Genomic DNA, 22,977 nt, shown 5'->3' on the forward strand with positions numbered 1-22,977 from the left:
TCAAGAAGAAAAAAAAAATGTTTTTAAATTGCTGACAATAAATAAAACGCAAATGAAATGCTTCAAAATAATAAATGGAATAAATGTTGGGATGTTGATTAATCTAATCTGCATATTAAATAAATAGCTGCTAAATAAAACGATATGCAATTAAACCAACAAACATACAAACATTATATATGTGTATATTTGTGAGTAGTTCAATCCCATCTGAATGTGTATTTGAGTTTTGATTCACTTATGAGTTTTGCCTATGCATAGAGAGAACAGCATAATTGCAGCTGACAGACAATCAGACATAAACAAAAAGATAACAACCATATAACTCTATATATACATACATACATGCATATATATATATATGTATAGAAATAATCTAACCAAATCTCACCATTAATATGACTTGAAAGAATTCGATAGAGCATTTTGTTTATTATTTGATTTTCAACTGTACGCTGCAAAAAAAGGAGAAAAAAACAACAACAACAAAACCTACATTCATATACATATATAAATAAATGAAACACAAACATAATTTTACAATGTATTAAACAAAATCTAAAAAAACAAAAACAATTTATATATGTATATATATAAAAATATTAAAGACACAATTTCAATGACAAAAATAAAGTGCAAAAAACGAATAACAAAAAGGATTTAAAATCATTGGATCAACGAAGAAGCGAATTGGGAAACTGTCGTATGCGTAATGACATCACGTATACGCCATGTGGGCCTGAAATTCTGACATTGCCTAATACCAATCACTCTCTGGGCAGAGAGTAATTTGAAGCAATGAATGGAAAGCAATCAACATATAACCTTACAGTGAGCGAACATCTTTTCTGGGTCCCTAAGGATAAAGGAGAGGCCTTTCCTTAGAAGATGTCGCTTTTTTCTTGTGCCGCTTTCAAGGACTAATGTGGTGGAACCAGTTCACTAAACAGTTCCTTTTTGATTGATTTACTTATTCAGACAGTAACTTTGGACTCGTAGATGAGGCCTTTGTAGGTAGTCGTACTTTTTCCGATAACCACAAAGTCGGTACAGACTGAACAAATGAGTGGGTAACTGAACTCAGCAAAAGATTATTTCATTGTTGTTAGACTATCTGAGTAACCACACAGATTTTTTGGACCTCCCTCAAAGGAAAGACACACCCCAGAAGTAGGATGGCCATTGATCACTGGCAGCTCTGACGATCAGCACTTTGCTCGCCTTTCTTGCTCTTCAGGGAGCACAAAGTTACTTGCGCCAAGGGTCCTCCCTTTTACCCACTGGTCTGAAGCAATTCGCCCCTGAACTGATCCCAAAGACTCGCTTGTTAATTTTGGGTATGCTTTTTCATATCTGAAGTTCATTTTTTTTTTAAGTTTTTTTTTTTTGTTTTTCTTTGTTTATTTTTCATCTTTTCTTTTTCTCTCTAGAAAGAAATTGTACATTTCCCGGTCAATCAAAAGGCAAAAACGAAAACTAAACAGAAATAAGAAGATTTGTTTTTCTATTCTTTGAGATGTTGTTCAACTCATCTTCTTTGTGGATGTTGTGTCTGTGTTGGTTTGTTTGTTTCTTTTGAATAATAGCTAATATAATAACTATTTAGTTCATTCTTTTACTTTTATTAAAATTGTTTGTTTTGGCTTTGTTTTGGTTTAATTATTTTTTTTTTTTGTTTTTTGGTATTTTTGGTTTTTGATATTACGAAAAAAACATATTTAATTCATTTATTCTTCTTCCTCCTCCTCTTCTTCTTCCTCCTCCTCTTCTTCCTCCTCCTCTTCCTCCTCTTCTTCCTCCTCCTCCTCTTCCTCCTCATCCTCCTCAGCCTCCTCATCCTCTTCCTCGACAACCTCCTCCTCGACCTCCTCATCGTCTTCAACGATATCCTCATCGGCCTTGGCATCCTCCTCACCCTCGGGTGTCTCGGGCTCACCGGCCTTCTTGCCTGGTCGTTCGCCGAACCATTTTGGCAGTTTGGCTATGGAAATAGAGAAATAGATATATCAATCACCATACTGTATACCATATACATAATCTGATATTAGAAATCACGAGACAATAACGAAGACGACGACAACGACAATGAACAAAATTTCAAGTATCTTGAGTTTTCTTTTTGATGACTGAACGGTTTTTCTATGTTAACGGTTTTTTTTCTTCTAGTTTGTCTTTAGTTTTTTTTGCTTGTTGTTATTAAAGTTTACATACATTTTTGGCGGCCGGTGTATTGTTCCTTCTTCTCATTCCAGATCTTCTCGTTGGAGTCCTTGGAGATTTCATCCCAGCCCTGTTAGTCAGGTGGGTAGGTGGGTGTTGCAAGTGTGTGTGTGTGTGTTTGTGTGTGTGTGTGTGTAGGTGTGTGTAAGTGACGCAAGTGCAATGTTATTATGAAACATTGAACACACAACAATTTAGGTTGACATTGAAAACAGAAAAAGTTAACATAGAAAGAGAAGAAACCAAAAAAAAATAAAATAAAACAAAGAAAAAGATAAATTAAAGTTAGAATGATTTTCTATGGCCTCGAAAGTTAAACTAATCTGAATAATAATCCAAAAATATAATAGTAAACATAAAAAGATGACACAATCACATAATTGGCCTAAACGTGGAGTCTGATTCGGAACTGAAATCTGCATGAATCTGAACTGAATACAATGAACAAATAGCACAGAGAAAGACAGCATAGAAAACAACAAAGAAGAGTAGTAGACAAATTCGGTTTTCTTTTTCATTAGGCGCTTACATTTTGAGCGCTGAGTAAATCTTTCCTGTCTTTCTTGCCAGGTTTTTTCTAAGTTTTCCGCATAGACCGTATTATAACCCTACAGATTATATATACATATTTCAATATTTTAAACATTGCCCAAAATATGGCCAAAAGAAAGAGGGAGAGAGAGAAAGAGATGGAGTACTATCAGTAAACAAAATACTTACACCCTCGAAGAGTTTCTTCTTGTCATCATATGAGCGTGTATCCACACGTCGCTCATATTTGGAGGCGACTTGAATCTTGGGCTATAAAACAAGAGAACGACAGAGTATTAGAATTGCATTAGAAGAGGGTCTAGAAAATGTTCCTCTTACCGGGTATTTGCCAGTCAAAGCTTCGGGGTCTAGACCTTTCTTCAAGGCTTTGTGCCTGAGCTGTTGCTTCTGTCTTTCCTTCAACTCTTTCAACTGGAATCGTGACAAGTTTTCGCATTAGACTTTGATTGTGGATTCTGCATTTGGCGGGTTACTTACATCGTAATCCTGACGTTTCTGCCTTTCTTCCAAGTCATACTTTTCAGTTTCCAATTTGACAATGAGCTCCCACAATTCCTGGGCCTTCTCACGCAGCTTGGACTCGCCTAAGCCCTCGATGGCCAATGGCTTAATGCGGAACGATAGCGAGATTTTCTTCTCCTCCTCCAGTTGTTCCTTAGTCTTGTTACGTTCCATGGCGGCGGACGAGAGTCCCAACTAATATGTGCATGCGTTTTTTTTTTGTTTTTGTTTTCGGGACACAGTTCATTGTGTTTTTTTTTTTTGTTTTTTGGTTTTCGGTTTTTGGCAGGTTACGTATACGTAATGTAGGAAGGCACAAGTACAGTTACAACAAGTGAGAGACACACACAAAAAGTGAGAGAATAAAAAATAGACAAGATGCACACAACAGACAGAGAGAGAGAGATAGAGAGAAAGTAACATAGTGATCGCATGATACAGTTAAACATGTGTGTGTGTGTGTGCGTGTTGGTGTTGGTGTTCGGGTGTGCGTTCGGGTTGGTATTCGTTTTCGGGTACGTTTAGAGAGAGAGAAAATAAAAAGAGAAACAGAAAATGTTTTGTTTTTGTTTCAGAATTCGTGTGTGCGTGTTTTGCGTTTTTGTATGTATTTGTAGTTGTATAGGTGGGCGTATGTATGTATGTGTGTGTGTGTGTTTGTGAGATGTAAAATGAAATAGAATTATATAAGCCATGAATAAAGTATGGATTGAAAACAAAAAACAAAACGAAAAATGTTTGGATTGATGAATGGATTTTGTTTGAAACAAAAAGTAAAAATTGTGTGTGTGGTGTGTGTATGATGAGAGAACCCAAAAACAAAAATTCATGACGGTAAAGGAAACGAAAACGATAATAATCGAAAAAAATAAAAAAAAAAAACAGAAGAAGGAGGAAATGGTGGTTTTGGGGGGGCGTATCAGTAGGCAGCATTTATGGAATCTCATATAATTACCACGCCTGCCTCCTTCTTGGCAATGGTGAAGTTGGGTCCCTTCTTGTCCTTGTCCTTCATGGCCTGCAACATGGCTTGACGCTTCTTCTCGGCCTCCTCGAGACGCATGCGCTTCTCTTCGATTTCGCGCTGCTTCTTCTCCTCAGCCTCGCGAACGCGACGCTCCTCCTCCTCCTTCTTGCGCTGGGCCATCTTTTGCTCCTCCTCGGCACGGGTCACCTTGCGCTTGGCCTGCTTCTCCTTCAGTTTCTTCAACTCATCCTCCTCCTTGGATCTCTGTTTGCGCCATTCGCTGATATATTCCTTCAGCTGTTCATCCAGATCGGAACGCTTCTGATCCTGACGCTTGATGAACTCTGGATCGCCCTCACCTCTGCATGCCGGAAGACAGAACAAACAATCATTTTAATATCTCGCCACATCCCATCACATTATGCTAATTAATCGATTAATATTATTATCAGATATTATTACACACTACTTAATATTGCTACAAAATTATTAACAATTATCAAAATGATGAAAAGCATTATTAGATCAATTCTATTCTACAAGAAAAAAAGAGAAATTTAAGAATTTTGCTTTTGGTTTAGACTACAATCTAGTTAAAAGAATCATTATTTCATATACATATACATTCATATGTATATCATTATAGTTTTTGAGTACATAAACATACAGCACAAAAAAAAAAGGAGAAGGGGATTTTTCATGGTGAATTATGGTGAGTTGTGGTGAGTTCTTTTTGGGCGTTGTGGAAAGGGGGGTTTAGACTACACAATGAGGCTAAATACAATACATACATTTACATAATAATAATTATTATTTTTTTCGTGTGTTCTAAGTTGGTTAAGAGTTGCTAATTTTTGTTTTTGTTTTGTTTGGGGTTAGCATTCTTTGAGTTTTCTGATTGGTTGTTGTTGTTGTTGTTTGGTTTTGTACATTGACTTACTCGGCTGGTGTCTGAGGTGGTTTTCTATAACGTGAGGCATTTTTTGAGGTGGCAACAAACATGGAGTTGGTGATTGATTGATTGATTGATTGTTTAATTGATTTCATTTACACAATATATAAGTATTTGTTGTTGTTTTTGAATGTATGTTGTTGTTTTTTTTTTTTTTAAGAGAAATTTTTCAAAAATTATTTTTTTTTTTTTAAGAGCCACGATGAGAGGTTTTTTTTTTTTTTTTTGTAGAAAAAAACAAAAAATATAGGTAAACCATTATTTGCAAAATGAAAGAGAGAGAGAGAGAGAAAGAGAGAGAAAAAATAACAATAAATTATATGGTAAAGTACGTATTTGTTGTTTTTGTTTTGTTGTTGTTGGTTTTTTTTTTTTTTTTTTTTTATGTTTTCGCTGATTGTTGTTGTTGTCGTTCCAAAAAGTATAAAAAATTGGTGTTTTTTTTTTTTTTTAACTAAATTCCAAGCAAAACGAACTGTAGGACAAATTGGCAAATCGAGCAAATACGAAAATTGAAAATAATAATTAACCAAAAGGAAAAAAAAAAAAGGAATAAAGACATTCATATACATTCCGTATCTTCGTTTTTGGAGGGGGCGGGAAAGAGGGCAACTGGAAAACATTCGGCATCCCCCTATGTGCACATATACATATATATATATATATATATATATATATAGAGAGAGAGATATTGTTGCGATTTATGATTTTTGAACAAACTTCTAGCGAATTTCCTCTCTTTTTTTTTTTTTTTTTTTTTTTTTTTTAATTTATTTTTGTTATTTTGTTTGTTGAACACAATTTACTTACTTCCTGTAAATGGAGAAAAATCGTTGGGGAAGAAAAAGAAAGAGAGAAAGAGAGAAAAACATTGATGATTTAACAAAAGGAAAAACGAAAACACATTTTTCTTCGTATAAAAGTTCAAAAAAAGAAAAAAATATATATATATTTCATGATGAACAACAAAGCCAGGCCAGCAATAGGCGAAAATTACGAGAATTACGAAAATTTTGTGTTTTTTTTTGTTGGTTTGGGAGGTGGATGGGGGGGACATAGGCGGGACACACACAATTTGCATAAGAATGGAATGAAAGATCGGGAAATGGAAGTCAGAAAGCAATGTGAAACGAAAAGGTGAAATGCAATGGAGATAAGTGAACCGAAAAAGTGAGTCCAATTTGAGAAAAGTTTCTAACCAATTGAAGATTTTTCATTCCATGTTATACGTATACGTGATATTTATATACATATATATAATAACAGATAATTACAGCTAATAGACAAAGACAAAAACAGCGAAAGAGAGAGACAGAAAAGAGATACACACAGAGAGAGGGAGAGAGAGGGAGGTGGATGCTTCGCAAGGATAAATTTGGAAGGACAAAGGACACAGAACAGCTTTTATATACAGATAGATCGAAAGATAGATAAAGATATTGCCAATGTGGAGATTTCTGGATTTCATTTTGGTTTTTGAAGCAGCTCGAAATGTTTGCTTGGGCGAGGGGCGTTAGTAAACTTTTGTGGTAGGAAGAAGAAGTGTTGGGCAGGGCGGCGGCGGTGGGAGGAAGGTGAATACGGATTTCTCTTAACTTTTTTTTTTTTGTTTTTTCTTTTTCTTCTTTGTGACACACACAACAACACATTGAAAACAAAAACAAAAAAAAAAAAAAATAATAATAATAATAATACAAATAACAAATAGACAACCAAAAAAAAATTGTAAACTTAAACAAATCAAAGTAAAAATTATATAAAATATGTACATAAACAAATTATTTACACTCAAAAAAAAAAAAGCACAAAAGGACACGCACAAAACAGAAAAAAACAACAAATTGGTAATTTTTTTTTGGTGGGGGTGGCAGTTGGTGGGGGGGTTGGTGGGGTATAAATTAAATTTTTATATATAAATTTTGTTTTTGCATTTGCAAACATTGACAACACACACAAAACAGACAGAGAGACAGGAGACAGTAAAACAAAAATAAAAAAAAAATAGTTACAATTTAAATAAAAAATGGGACAAAAATTAAAAATAATAATAGTACAACAAATACAAATAAAATACATATAGACTAAAGACAAGAAAAAAAAAAAAGAAAAGAATTTGGCATTTGAACAACAACAATAAAAAAAAGGAGATTTATTGTTGTTGTTGTTGCTGTTGCTCTTGTTGTTGCTTTGGCTACTTACGTCTCCTCTCTGGTCTCCTCGACAACCTCCTCCTCCTCGGAGCTGCTGACGTGATCGTAATTAAAGGGAAATTTGTGTTTGGTTTTTTTTTTTTTTTTTTTTTTTTTTGGGTGTGGTGCAAAATCAAAATTCACACAAAGTGCAATTGTTGTTGTTGTTGTTGTTGTTCATAGTTGTTCGTTGTCAGGTGTCGTTTGATATGGTGAAAGAGACAACAAAACGTTAGCAAAAAACATATTGGAACAAATAATGTTTTGAGGGGTCGGCGGTGGTGGTGGTGGAGAGGGGAAATGATTTGTCATTTCAGGATGTTCCATTGGATTGGATGATGAGGGGGGGTGGTGGTTGGTGGGTTCCGGTTGATCCATAGATGAAAATAGAAATTGATGTCGAGAGAGAGACAACAACGGAAAAAAAAGAGGAAAAGGAGCACAGATCAAACAGATGTCGAGGGTTTTTTTTTTGTTTTTCTTCAAAAATTCATTAATTAAGTTAATTAGTATAAATAAAGTTAGAGATAATCATTTGCTATACAATTTTTTGTAAGTTCTAAGAGAAATTAATTCTTATTCTTATTCAGCTAACGGGAAATTTAACTATGTCGTGACTATGGAAAACAGACGAATCTTAGGAGAGAAGGAAGTTGCAGGGAAATGGCAATAGTTTAAGGTTCAAAGGAAATGTGTAGATTCCCGTTAGCTGCATTGATACCTACTACATACATACATAGATACATACATACATAAGTAATGTAAATTATCTAATTAAGTATTTAATATCTCAATAATCTTAGTAAAAAAAACTTGACACAATTCAATATCCTTGAGTAATTTCTGATGCCTTCGGATACGTCCTTAATTGTTGTTTGCTTATCATCTTTATCTTCTTTCTCTGCTTAATTGTTTATTGCTTGTTTTTTTTTATTATTGAGTAGTTGTTAAATTACTTACGTGTACTCTTCATCATCGGACATGGTTACGGTTTAGGATTGAAAAAACCTAAAAAAAAACAGAAAGAGAGTGTGTAAGAGAGAGCGAGCAAGAGAGATAAACAAAATAAACAATGTATATTATTCTATATGCAGACTATAGTATGTAAATCCGAACCAAAATCTGTAAAAGTATCAGCAGTAACAGAGAAGCCCCCAAATACAACAACAACCAACAAGAACAACCAACAAATCAGAATACAGAATCTTTCTATAGAGTATACAAAGTTGTTTTCGCCTTGATCTATATTTAGTAAATTTCTATATATGCTATGGCTGTCATAAGAGATTCACATAACACACACACACACACACACACACACACACACACACACACATATACATATACACACATCTATATATATATGTATATGTAAGAAGGAGGAGCAGCCGGCAACAATGTTGTCCCTCACATCATAATTTTTGTTGTCTAACTTAAAACTTTTTGTTGGCCCCAAAAAAGAATTATTTAATTGTGTTCTCTGTGTGTGTGCGTGTGTGTGTGTGTATAGCATGATCAAGTGAGCGAGAGAGAAAGTGAGAGCAAAAGAGATATCTATATATGCCTACAATATCCATCCTTTTCTTCTAGAGACTTTTTTTTTTAAAAATAGCCGCTTGAATGGTATTAAATTTCTCTGTGTGAAAGCTTTTCTAAAGCTTTTTGAATTCAAAAAATAAAAAAAATAGAAATCTTAAAAATCTGTCGTAGTCTCTAATTCTGTTTTATTTACCTTGGTAATTAATTCAAAGAGAATATATATATATATGGAATTTAAAAATCAATAAAAAATATTCAAAAATTAGTTCAATGACTGCAAAAACTATGTTCTTTCCGATTTCTTATTATTCCGATCAACTATTTATATCTCCATCTATATTCTCTATATCTCTATTCTATATATTATGTGTTCGTTTATCGCAAAAAACAACATTTTGGATCTTTTTTTTATAACTTTCTAATTCCTAATTTTTCTTGCTAATTTTTAACTAAATTTTAAGCGAATTTTTATTGAAATTTTTGGTTTTTCTTTCATATTTTTAAGGATAACTTATCTTTCTCTTTCCACCTGTAAATCTTCTGCCCTCCATACCCCCCCCGTTACCAATTCATTTAACTATCATAGGCCATAATTCCATCTGGGGGAGTTTCTGTCCCCAGTATTCCTCTTACATTTCCCTCTAAAGACTCTTGTTCTTTATATCATGGATCCGCCGAGTATACATATGTATATACATATGCATGTGTGTGTATATATAGGGAATTGTATATAGTATATCTATTTTAGGAATTGCCAAAATTGTCCAGCATTCCGAAATTGGTTCCGTTTGAGCTGAAAACTGTTTCTACTCTCGTTACTAGATTTCTATATAGTTGGGTGGGCGTATTTTGGCGTCTGATATATGCTAAGAGTTTTGGCCAAGGTAAACACACACACACACACACACACACATACACACGCTCACACATACAGTTGGTGAGATTATTTTTAAAAATTGATAAAAAGAAAAAAACCAAAACGGAAAAAAAAATAAGAAGAAAAATTTCGAAATTTTCTCAGATCATATAACACACAATCTCTCTTTCTCTCTCGAGATTTCTTGGTATGTATGTGTGTGTGTGTGTGTGTGTGTGTGAGTGTGAGCTCTCAGTTTAAAATATATATTCCTTGATTCTGTATGCTGTTGCTGTTGTTGTTGCAGTTGTTGTTGTTGTTGCTGCTGCTGCTGCTGTTGTTGCTGTTGTTGTTATTGCTGCATTTATTGTTGTTGCTTGTTGTTGTAGTTTGGCTTCAATTTTTCTTTTCTCTTTTTGAATTTTTTCAGTTTGCCCGGGGGCAATTTAAATTTAGTCTTAGAATTAAAATCGCCAAAAAAAAAAAAAAAAAAAAAAATATATATACATATGTATATACATATATGAAGAAAAACCAAAAAAAAAAAAAAAATTGTAAAGAAACTTGAAAAAAAATAGTTTTTTTTTTTTGTTTTTGGGTTTTTTCCCCGTTTGTTTCACTTGATTTTATACAACAATTTGCACTTGAAAAAAAATTGAAGAAAAAGGATTATATAACAAGAAAAAAATGTTTTTTGTTGTACTAGTTTTTTTTTTTGGTCCTTTTGGTTGCCAAGGAGTTTATTTTTTTTATAGTTTTTCGCTTTAGTTTAGTTGATGATTTTGATTCGATTTGGTTTTCGGTTTTGAGATTATTTTTACTGTTCCGTTTTTGTTGTTCCTTTATTCAATTGTTTTTCCTTTCATTTTGTTGGACACTTGGAAAAATGTTGAACTTACTTAGGGCAAAAGAAACAAATTTGAAAATCTCAACTAATTTGTCCGAGCAGCTGACGTCGTAGGAGCGAATGCTGCGGTTCGACTAAACAGACTGATGATCCAAACCGTTGCTACACGTTATGTTAAAGAATTTTCTGTGATGTGCGGAAAAGCTAGGTAGGATGTGTGTGCACACACACATGTGCAGTATGTAGACCGATCTCTGCCCCCCTCTCTTTCTAGCATCTGTGGTGTGGGCTCTTTCTCGCCCGAGTGCGGCATAGAGCGAATATTGTGGTGGGAATAGTCTAGATATATTCGTATCGATGTGGCAACAAGTGGCCCAGTTGATGGTGGGAGGGAGGTCTGAGCAGTAGGGGTGGGGAGGGCGACTTGTTGGTGGGTGGCTGAAGAGTGGGTGACGGGGGCGTGGGTGGCAACACAGATTTGAGAAAATTTTTCAATTTTCAGGTGGGCTGCAGCTGAAACATAAACTTGTTGAAAAAAAAACACACACACACACACACAAACACACACACACACACACATGAAACACACACAGGCGAAAGGAAAATTCCAAAACTACAACAAAAATGTTGAAAAACATTTTCCAATTGGCTGGCCGAGTTGGCAACTTTATATATATATATATATAAAGATAGATGTATGTATGTATCTGTCCATATCCATGACTTCTCTGGCCCCTCTGGCCACCCCCTCCGTTGCCCCATCATACACAAGATATCGTGTATATATATCTAAATCGGGGGCACATTGTGCGTTGGTGTATTTCGCTAGCTTTTTTAAACGATTTTTGTTTTTGGAATCAAATATCGTGTAGCATAAAAATTCACATACATTTAATTGTATATATGTGTGTATATAATAAGTATATGTAGATTTTTGTAGAGACATATATGTATATAGGACTATATATGCATGTCTGTGTGTGTTATATGTGTGTGTTTAACTAGAACATCTCATAATGAGCGACTTACAATTAATAAACATTTAATCTTCAACCAACTGGAGAATCTAATCCAAACTGAGATCTCAATATATTGATGTCTTGAAATCACATTTTATTAGAAAACTGCTGTCTCTTTGAAACTAAGGATCAAACCCAAGGTGAAAGGGAAAACTCAGTTCAAGATTACTTGAAAGGGCAGAACATAGTCCAATTATCTAAGGTTTCAGTTTCTTTAAGCCAGACATATATTAAATAAAGATTTTACTAGTCTTGATATTATATAGGATAAGAGGAGACAGTAATCAAGGCTTCTTTTTGCAAGTTCTTTTGTTGATTTAGTGTTAGAGAGAATGTTTATTTCTCTTTTGTCTCTGCCACCCTGAGAACAAATACAAAGAACTTTGATATAAGCAACCCCCATAATAAGAATTTTCCACAAAATCAGGATCTTCTTTAATATAAGGAACTTAGATCCTAAAATCTTAGAGCCTCAGAACTTTGTTGTAGCTTTTAAGTCATGTGAAGTATATCTACAAAGCATTTTGTAGGTTCCCTTAGATATGATATGTCTTTATTTTGGCGAGGCGACAAAGTACAACTTATTTCTATTCAAATTCGATTCAAACTATCTCATTCAGCGGAGAATTGAATTCACTTTCTTTTATACTTAGTTCCGGATAATGCTATGAAGTCAATTACAAGTTGAAAGACCTTAAGACACCTTCAAAAGTCACATGTTTAATTGGCCTCAAATTGAATTCTAGGGCTAAATTTGCAGCATTTTTTGTCTTAAGTTAAATCTTTGGCAATTGTATTCCATTTAGATATAACAAACTGCGATAGCTAACATTAACATTACATTAACCTAATTCGATGAGCATGGAAATCGTATAATTATTAACACATTATAAACTATTACTAAAGTTAATCGAAATTTACATGAAATCAAACTAAAGAAACGAAAGTCAGTAAGTCCCAAAAACTTTTTCACTTATCGAATGTAGGATTCCGAAAGCATTAAGAACGAAAGGTCGATTCTGATGTTAAATCTATGTCAATTGGATTAACTTTCTTATGCAAACTGTTCAAGACATAAAAACCCTTAAAATGATGTGAACTAAATCTAAATCATTCACTTATGACCACTTCAACAGAAACGATCAAGCCAACATTTGATTGATGAGCATATGATTATTTTCCTTATTGATTAAAAGAAGACTCAATTAGGTTTCCTCCATTTGCTAATAATTTGATTTAATGACTCTAAAAGGAGTCGCATTCAAGTTTCATAGGATCATCATGACAATTTTAATCAGAGAGATGTCCGGGGAAGTAATTAGATTTGAACTTTTTCTAAAGGACAACAAAGTGTAACTTACATATGTTCTCTTTCTGCATTAAACTTTTCAAACTTTTATTGATATTTAGTTAAGAGTCAAGGCTCAACTGAAATTGTAACAAAAGTAACTAAAATGATTGCCAAAATGAAATATTGTGTGAAACGTTGTAAAATCAGTGCAAACATATAGATGGCTGTAGGTGAGTTGCCTCTATGATATCACCGATTACATTTGTCTATATCTATGTATAATATATTATGTATGGAGTATACGTATGTATATATCTTATTCATTCATTGATATAATCTCTCTCCAAACGCTTTTTGTATTGATTTTAAGTTTTCATGGCACTGGGTTTTCTCTCTTTCTGCCTTTTTTTTTTTTGTCTTGTTAAATTTAGACACACATTTTTGTGTGTGTTTTTGCCGTATTGCATTGAGACGTACATACATATATATCTCTGTGTATATATATAAACTTATATAGTATGCTAAATCGGTTAAATGGTCTACAGATTGTCGCAACGTTTTTGCATTTTGCCATTGTCGAACTGAAAGTTGAAATGTCAGAGAAATGTGACAAAAATTTTGTTGTAGACCCCATAGGGCTGATCTTTGCTCGAAGACACATATATATATATAGTCTATATATAGATATTCTGTATATGCAGAATATATTTAGATAGATAAACAAGTTTTTGGGATATATGTATGTATAGATGTATGTGTGTGTGTGTGTGTGTGTTGCTTTTCTCTTCGATTTCGATTCGCATCATTCTCAACATCAACAACAATAGTCCGAGTTCGAGTATAATCAGGGAACAAACAAATAGCACAGTTTCAGTTGGATTTTCTTCTCGTTCTTCTTTCATTTTCGTTTTAATTTTATTCTTTTCGGCCTTTTTATGTGTGTTTCTATTTTGGGGTCCTTGTGTGGGCGATGCATTGCCTGTTCTGCCTTCGTTTCCGAAATTAAGGCAATTTTTTTCTACATAGACATTTCATACACATATTTTTCAGTCTATCTATGTGGGGCGAAATGTTTACGACTAACATATATATGAATATCTAGTCATATATTCTATTATATATATGCAGAAGTATGCGTTCAACTTATAAGTATGTGTGCCCTGGCTATGTAGAGAAAACGTATGTATATGTATATACTTTCAAATAAATCGTCGACTGAATTACATTTTGGAAACATTAACAAGCAGAATGAACACATACATATAGAAAATTATTGCAACTGCTCAGTTGAGATCGGTGCTGATTTCCATTAATTTTGTATTCTATATGCTATATTTATCCCCTCCTTCGTACTGTTTGATTGTTTAAACATTTCAATTGAATGCTCTCAGAAATGTTAATTATACAAGAAATATTTAGTTAAGATTAATAAGAATTCGAATTACCAGTTTAACTGATAACTCTTCAATTAAAACTATTTTTATCAACAATTTCATTAAAACAATTTCATTAAGGCAACGCCTATCCTTGCCGACCATATTCGAGCACATTGCGTATACGTAATAATAGACTTTGTATTCAATTAGAGAAATTTCCACCTCCAGAATTGAAATTTTGTTCTGCAACTGGTCATACTTTGATTTCCACCAAATATAAAGTATACGCAGAGTGTTTCAGTGGTTATAATCTATGGAACTTAACAAATTCTTTTTGAAATGATTCAAAAGGTTAAGACAGAATAATAATTTAAAATAATGGAAGGTATGAAATTGCTATGCTTAAAGCCAAAGAACAAACTTAAAATCTAAAACTCAATTTCTATTTCCATTATCGGTTGAAAATTGTCCGTAAATACAGTCCGAAGCTAATAAGGATGAGGAACACATTTGGTTGATTAGGAGAGACTTTGGAAAACGAGTCTTAGGCAGATTGATTGGTTCCGATTCCATTCGTTTTCAGTTGTTGAATCTTCAAAATGTTCTGTGCTTTCTTAGCTTGTCCATATGTGATTCCCGGATCTGGTGGTGAATAGAGGAGGCTTAAATCCTCTCTATTTTCAATCAATCTCTAAAATGCATAAAAAGGAAGCACTCACAAATGGGGGAAAACTCTTTTTAGGAACATTAAAGATGGATGTAAACTCTTTTATTTATTTCAGAGTAGGATGTAAGGCTGATTTTGCAGTAAATTTGGTAAATCAAGTCAAAGTGGAATGAGTGATTAATAGTAATGCTGATTATTTATCTCTTAAGCTATTAATTTTTTATTGTTTAAGGTGTTTTGGATGAGGGGTTTGAAATAAAATCAAATTAAGCCATTGAAAATCTTTTAAAAGCTCTTCCAATATTTTTGAATGACAAACGAAACGAAATTTGTTTTAGAATTTTCAAATACAAAAGGTACAAGTATATGTACACATATATTTATATATATTTTAATAGGTTTCAAAATGCTTTACATATAATTGCATGATTTAAGCCACATTAAGGACATTTCATTTGCTTATTATTATAATTGTTTCCTCTTTTGGAATGTTGGAACAAAATCGATGAATATCTTACAATATTTCTTGTTTTTTTTTTCTTTGCACATAAAAATGGGATAACATAAAAAGTGAATTTAACATGAACGGCGAAGAAACATGTCTTAAAATTAATATAAAAGATCAAGAAACAAAAGGAATGATAAAGAAACAAACAACATATTGAAATACTGAAAGAGTACATAAATGTTCATACTAGAAGGGAAAGCGGTCGTGGGAGGGGTACATATATATTTAATAGGTATATAACATTTTGGGTTTGTGTGTTTTTTTGTTTTTCTATAAATAATATATTCTAGATTTTTTGTTTAGCTTTCTTTGTGTGTGTGTTGTGTGTGTTAGTAGTTTGTTTGTTTTCAGTTCGATATGGCAGATGGATCCTGCAAAAGGGTTATCCTTTTGTGCGTTTAGCAATCCACAGTTAGGTCCATATTACTTCTCCTAGACACTGTACAGTGTACTATTGTCGGTCTCCACGGGCACAGCCTGGACAATGAAACGTTTCCGATCCACAAATTGGCTAGTTGCCGTTGCCGAAGGCTAAAGGAAAATAAACAAAAAGCAAGCAACATGAGTAAGTTAGTTAATGGACAACACCCATTGCAGTTACAATTGGTAAGAAATGGAGGTAAGGGTATGGATAGGGCAGGATAGATAGAGAGTAAACTCAACGATTATTGTTAGTTGTTTAGACATTTAGATAACTACTTTTCATATAGGACACATAAAAATACTCACACAATGCAACAAAAATTGTTGTGTCTGTTTTTTTTTTGGCCACGACTCGAGTTAAGTGTGTGTGTGTGTGTGTTTGTGTGTGTGTGTGTATGCAGTACATTAATTAAGTTACATTTGCCTTTTATAAAAAATTTGTGTCAAGCCAATTCACAAAACCAAACATAATACAAAAAGAAAAACAATTTTGTTTGTTGTTGTCCCTTCAAAAGTGATTAAGTTTTAAAATTTAAAATATTTGCATGCCTTTTCTTTGTCCTATTCTCAACAACAACAAAAACATGTTAGAAAACTATAAACGTAAGACAGTGGCGGATCTACTTTCCCTTATTCCCCTTACCGAGGGGATCCACCATTAAAGTAAGTATGTGTGTATGCGTGTGTGTCTGTATTTAAGTGTGTGCTTAGGCTATGTCCGACGCGCGCGTGTGTGTCTTAGTGTATGTGTGTTGCTTTCTAAGAATATAGCTCGAAATTTTTGATCTAAAATGAAACATAGAAAGAAATGTTGAGGAGAAAAAACAAAAAGACATATCAAATCACATATACAATGACCAGTGAAAACATTTTTATACATATAAAGGCAGACCAATTGATGCAATATACAAAACAAATCGTCGTAGTAAAACCTATGTCGATTTTGGTAACATGAAGAATGCAATTTGGCCTAATAAACAAAACAAAAAAGATTAAAGTCTAAAACAAATTCTAATCTAACCAAAACAAACATTAAATGAATGACTCAATCACTTGCAAGTTGAGTCAAATTGGAACTGATTATACTGCATTGGGCCAAATGAATCTTTGGCCTGCTTATTTAGTCTACTGCAATTTACATTTCAAAGTAGCATAAACTACAAACTCTTTACACAGATAATAAAACATTTGTTTTGTAAGTATCGTTAGGGAGATAACAAATAACCATCAACCAATTAGAACAAATTCTATATACATATATGTGTGTATAACTTCCAACACCAGGACAGACAGAACAATCAAATTTTCTCCATTAACGCAACACTACCATCATTATCATTCAACATCAACATCATCATTATCTTCGTAATCCTTCATTATCGTTCGTTTGTGGGACACTCACATCAGTGCATTTGCATTGCGATTCATCGAAAATTGTTCCAGTTGTGCAGCTCTGATATAATCGACATCCGCATGTGCAATTCGCATCGTCCCAATATTTGTGATCCGTCTGCTTTAGGCATTTATCCCTGGCATCTGTATTCTGGCACTCGCAGCGACACAAATCCTTGCGATACAATTGCGTATCATTGCAATCTTCAGCCTTAATGCGGCAATCGCATTTACATGAGACATGCTGCTCCACAGAGACAACAATGATTTCCGTTTTAATGCCGGCACCAATTTTCCTAACACGCATCTCAACGGTTTCCGTCTCAGTCGGCTGGCAGGAGATGAGGGCAGAGCTACAGCAGCCATTGCAACGATTGACTCGTGTGCAGGCGGGTGTGTAACGAAAATCACTCTCCGGTGGCGGCTTCAGCTCAACAATTGTCGGTTGTGGTGAGCAATTCGCACCCTTGGCCATGGGAATGCCAGCTATAACCAAAAAACAAAAAAATACATCACAAAATCAATAAATAATGTTCAATCTGTGTGTGGAATGGCCATCAAATACTTACAACGTTTCCACTTACCCCTTCCCGAAGACTCGCCAGAGCCATCCACTTCACTATAGTCATAGGTTGAATTACCGAACTCCAATGATACCTCCTGCAAAATCAGAAAAGTCGGCTTTAAAAACACAATTTAATGAAATAAAGTTAACGTTTGAAAACGATTGGAGAAAGAGATCAAGTCAAGTAAATCACAAGAAATGAGGAGCTCAACTTTGCAGACATTCATGGCATACTTTGCGGCGCAGCAAATATAAATATTGAAACTCTTTCCCATAAGCTAATGGACAGTAATACGAATTGTAAAATTGGCTTCATGGGGCTAAAAGAAGTTAAGCAATGTGCAGTGAAAGCTAATAGACCCACAGTTAGGGTATCCATAAGAAATAATTTACTAAATGCATTTTGATTGCGCTTTTGACTAACAAATTAACGTAAATTTAACTAAAGCATATGAAATATTTCTAGAACTATAATGCTAAACACTTATCTTTATGGGAGCCGTTAGAGACAGCTGTGAAAACAAGAAGCAGAGCTACGGTTAGTGAAAATATTTATCTTAATCATGCGATCGAAAGCAAAAGATAGAAGAATGTTGGAGAGAAAGAAAAGAGGAGAAGAAAAACAGCAACAACAACCACAAAAAATTAAGCCACATTCAAGTGACAAATTTGATGTGCGTCATCCGCATTGTTACTAGTATTAACAATTTTTTAGTCGTCCACCAAGCGACACGTGCCAGGTGCCGATGTTGTTGGCGTCAGCGTCCATATAGACGCCAATTGACCAATTTGCACGCCGTCGCCGTCAACATTACGAAGCGGCCTTAATGCCTAGGCCATGACTCATTTATAAGCGTAACTTTTCAGTCAAGTCGTTGCCATTTAGTTGACGTACGTTAATTGTTCTATAACGAATTATCATGCGAAAATTAAAAAAAAGAAACAAAACAAAATATGAAGAAAAGTTCAAGGGTAAATTTATTCTTAACGGGTTTTACAGCGCGTGAGAAAAAGATAAGATAAGAGGCACGAGAAATGGCAAGATCACAAGATCCACGACAAATCTATACATTATTTTTTCAACTGCAACACTTCCGCTCATTTTTGAAAACCTGCAAGCCCTGCAGTTTATCTTTGCGATAAGACTAACCCAAAAGAGGCGGGGCGAGAGCGAGGGCGTGGGCTGGGAGTAACATTAGTAATGCGTAAACTAATATGTCAGCTATTTGGTTGTGGTATCAAGTTGCTATCAATGCCCGAATAAGCCGTTGCTGCTGCTTGCCAGAAGCTGAGAATTTTCAGAGAATATTGACTCAAGTGGGCAGAGGAGTGAAGGGAGTGAAGGGGTTGCCTAGGGAGAGGCTTATCAAATTGCAAACACAGTAGTTGATGATGATGCTAATGATGATGGGGTTCATTGTGACGGGGTTTTTGTTATTTTTGTTGTAGGATGACCCAAATACATCTGTGAAATGTGTCTAGGCGGGGCACATTGGCGCCATCTGTATGTCTGTTCTACAGATTAGAGATTATATAGCATGAATCTTGGAGGAAAAACTGTCTTACAGATTCTAAAACTCATCAGAGTCAGAGTTATTAACTAAAATTGTCAATCAAAAGTAATTGAATTCATGTGTGAAAATACAAAGGGAACGGGGTTCAGTACCGGAAATCACAATGAATCAGACTGCATTGCAAAGCCAATAGAAATTTTGTTTTGCTTTCATTGATATCTTATCTTCACGACATCCCTAATCAGCCCCCAACTTACTCACCGTAGCAGATTCAACCATAGCGGATGCAGCTCCCTGACAGCAACTGGCCTCTTCATGGGCCACACTGGCGGCCAATCCTGAATTTGATTCGCTTTCACCTGCCGTTTGACGCAACAGACGCACCTTGGTCTGGTCTCCGGCCCCGGCTGAGGCAGCGGCAGCGGCTGCCGATGAGGTTGCCGCATAAAAGAACCGTGGCGAGGGCTGTTGGGCTATTCCAGCTGTGGTAGTGCATCTTATCAGCAGCACGAGGAACACCAAATGAAGAAGATGCAGTCCCTCTACTCTGTGTGCAGCTCTCGACTTGTGACGGGTCTGACACTGCATTTTGTTTGCTCGTTTATTTGACTGAAACAAAAAACAAGAAGAGCAACCGCAGTTGATTTAGATGAAACATGTCTTCTGACTCTTACTATTTGCTTAACTAAACATAATTTATTACATAATTTACAATTAAAGTCTTCAGTTTTTCGTCTTTTTTTTTTTTTTTTTCGAACGGTTGCTGTGCAGCAACAGGTGGGTGGTCGGTCTTTTGGTTTACTAATGCGAATCGGGGTCTCGGGCTAAGGGGCTTATATGCTTTTTTCCAACTGCCAAATGACACAAATTAAAAACTCTTTCTTGTTGTTGCTGTTGTTGTTGTTTATCGTTAACTTGACATTGATGAAGACAACAAAAAAAGAAAAACGACACCTTATCATATGTAGACAGAACGACACACACAAACACACACGCGTCAGGCATATCAATAAGACAAAAAAGTCGACGGACTGATCGCATGGCAAAGAGTAAATCAAGTGAAGAAGTGTGTAAATAGAGAAACAAAAACAGGTGTTAAGACACGATGACACCCTGTATATGGCAAAAAAACTGATTTGTCTTCAGCGAACGAAAAGCGAATTTAAAAGATTACAAATTCTAAATACGTAGAATCAACTGTAATTATGATCTCTTGACTAGTTCGAGACCACTTGAGAGTCCTGATGTAGATGTATGTAGATATAAATGTATGTGCATATATACCCTGGAAGCAGGTTAAGCATAGTTCGAGGGTATTATGCTTTACCAATGCCGACGATTGCATTATTCGGCCCATGAATGGTCAACGTTTGTTATATTCGATCGTCAATCAGACAAGGACGGTGGCGGGGGGTCACCGCTGCCCTTCGTGTGGCCCATGTTAACAGATCTCTTAGTTACATATATGCAGAAGGACCTTACATACTACAAAGAAGAAGACGTAGGAGAGAGAAACATTCTTGTTGCCTATTTCCTCTCTCCGACTTTCTTTGGAACGTGAGTTGATGTTGAATGAGATGCACATTTGGTGAGTTACTTCTTGTTAATGCATTTTTGTCGTCTGTTTGGTTTTGTTGTTGCTTTTCCTTTTTTTATGCGTTGCACACAAAAAATATGGAATGAATTCTTATTATAGGTCAGTTCGCGTTTTACTTTTCAGTTGTGCTTGTCGATAATGTCCATATATAAAAATATACATACACAAATACAAATACATATATGTATGTACATATGTATGTATGCATGATAAGCGAAAGCATTTATCAGCTAAGCAAAAGCAGCAGCAACAGTAGCATTCTATTTGCAATTCATTCATAAATTTGTTATTATGGAAAAAGTAAGACACTAGATCCCCCGTGGCCCCCTTTCCAAACACCACACATGAAGCAAATAATAAAGAAGATAATGCAGAAATTGAGAGCAATGGACAGCGGAGAAAGCGAGATGCATGCCAATACTAGAACGGTAATTCAAGAAACTCTCTCGCAAAAACGTTTTTGAAACAACCGTAGCACCTTGCAATGTTAAGAGTGTGGCTTGCATTTATTTAATTGAATGTTAACAGCTAAGATGATGGAGAGAGGGAGAGACAGAGAGAGCGAGCATAAACCGTTTTACTGTTGCTGGGTGGGTGTCGTCCACACACACTTGAACACCTGTGTGAATCACTGCAGGAAGTTCACCACACACACACAAACGACTGAGAAAAAGTGTGCGGGAGAGACAGAGAGAGCGAGATGAAGTGAAATGAGCCTTGAGTCATTTATAAGACATCCCTTCTTGATTTGAGGGGAAAATTAATCAGATTTTAATGGAAGTTAACTCATCGCATAACCAGTGAAAATGACCATTCTAAAGACTTGTTGGTAAAGTTGATTAAAAATGCCTCAAAAGACAAATTGATATTAACAAATAAAACCTCAATAAAGTGACTAATGAATGATTCTTAGCCATAAAACCAGAGGACAGTTTAGGCGCCAAGACCAACTAGACTTGAGCAGGGCCGACGTTTGTATGCCCTTTCACTTGATTACAAATAGAAATTGGTTATTTTCATGCCGATAGATAAACAATTTCTCAGGATTTCAAATCCAAGTGCCAATTCTAAATACTAATTGATTAATTTACAACTAAAGTGACACCTTACTATTAATTATCAAGGTCCTAACCTTGTTTAACGGTAAATATGTGTCTGGGTAGAAAATGAAAGAGAATGAAACAAAACAAAACAAAAAAGAGCTTATCAGCTCTTCTGGAGCATATTTCGTCAGCTGCACAAGTGTATCTCACACCTAAATATACATACATACATAAATATATATGTGTATATATAAATATCGGCAGATTACGAATCCAGCCACGTTTCATAATTAAAAGAAAACAAAACAATACGTCAACATTCCGGAGACAGAAACGTTTTGACTTTCTGCTGTTGGCATTGCTTTTTGGTGCGTCACTTTGATCACCTAAGCCCAGTAAACGGAGGTGAAGGTGGAGGAGGACGAGAAGGATTGAATGGAGATTCAAAATACTATATCAAGAGATCGTATAGGGTTAATGTCATTGGGTATTGCCTTTAGGTCTTTGTCCTTTATGAACAATTTTTGAATTCCTTAGCTTTAGCTTTTCTCACACCACAAAAACAAAAAGGCCTACAACAAATGTCGCTTTGTTGGCGACCATGGAATTGCCTGAACCATGTCCATATGTTAAGTTATTCATAATCTCGAGCATTATCATTGGCAAATATTTGCAACTTTGCGGGGGTCTGGGTTATGGGATCGGGATGCAAATTGCTCTTCTTGTGGGAGTGGCAACTGCAATTGCTTAAGCAATAACAATAATAGCAACAACAACAATAATAACAACAACAACAATGAGAACAACTGGGGAAAACAGCTAAAGGGCAACCCTGATACATTAAGATAAGAGTACAACTTCATCCGTTGGCGTCGTCGTCGTCGTCGTCTGTTGTACCCCTTCCCACCCCACCGAGCCGAGCTGCATCAGTGTTCTCTCCCTGGCCAAGCCATTCCACG

General features: G+C 35.1%; 2 protein-coding genes across 13 annotated transcripts; both read right to left on the minus strand.

Annotated features, from left to right (window-relative positions):
* Nucleotides 1-1,499: 1,499 nt before the first annotated feature.
* Nucleotides 1,500-10,803, minus strand: up (Troponin T, skeletal muscle). 11 transcript variants are annotated; one of them, XM_068303755.1, is made up of 10 exons: nt 10,676-10,803; nt 8,342-8,389; nt 7,392-7,433; nt 5,181-5,204; nt 4,229-4,601; nt 3,250-3,468; nt 3,091-3,183; nt 2,941-3,021; nt 2,750-2,828; nt 1,500-1,981 (listed from the first exon to the last, which is right to left on the minus strand). In XM_068303755.1, exons 2-10 carry the CDS (start codon nt 8,362-8,364, stop codon nt 1,728-1,730), a joined length of 1,188 nt encoding a protein of 395 aa, XP_068159856.1. In that variant the 5' UTR covers nt 8,365-8,389; nt 10,676-10,803; the 3' UTR covers nt 1,500-1,727. The 11 variants fall into 11 exon arrangements, with proteins under 11 accessions (XP_068159856.1, XP_068159850.1, XP_068159846.1 ...); XM_068303749.1 differs by having other exon boundaries at nt 4,232-4,601; nt 7,392-7,436; XM_068303745.1 differs by having other exon boundaries at nt 7,392-7,436.
* Nucleotides 10,804-15,339: 4,536 nt separating this feature from the next.
* Pvf1 (PDGF- and VEGF-related factor 1) lies at nt 15,340-19,966 on the minus strand. 2 transcript variants are annotated; one of them, XM_068296791.1, is made up of 4 exons: nt 19,640-19,966; nt 17,884-17,959; nt 17,310-17,785; nt 15,340-16,015 (listed from the first exon to the last, which is right to left on the minus strand). In XM_068296791.1, the coding sequence occupies exons 1-4, from the start codon at nt 19,964-19,966 to the stop codon at nt 15,917-15,919; spliced, it is 978 nt and encodes a 325-aa protein (XP_068152892.1). In that variant the 3' UTR covers nt 15,340-15,916. The 2 variants fall into 2 exon arrangements, with proteins under 2 accessions (XP_068152892.1, XP_068152884.1); XM_068296783.1 differs by having other exon boundaries at nt 17,869-17,959.
* Between the last annotated feature and the right edge of the window lie 3,011 nt (nt 19,967-22,977).

Source organism: Drosophila tropicalis, unplaced genomic scaffold, assembly GCF_018151085.1.
Source record: "Drosophila tropicalis isolate 14030-0801.00 unplaced genomic scaffold, ASM1815108v1 contig_158, whole genome shotgun sequence".
Lineage (NCBI taxonomy): Eukaryota > Metazoa > Arthropoda > Insecta > Diptera > Drosophilidae > Drosophila > Drosophila tropicalis.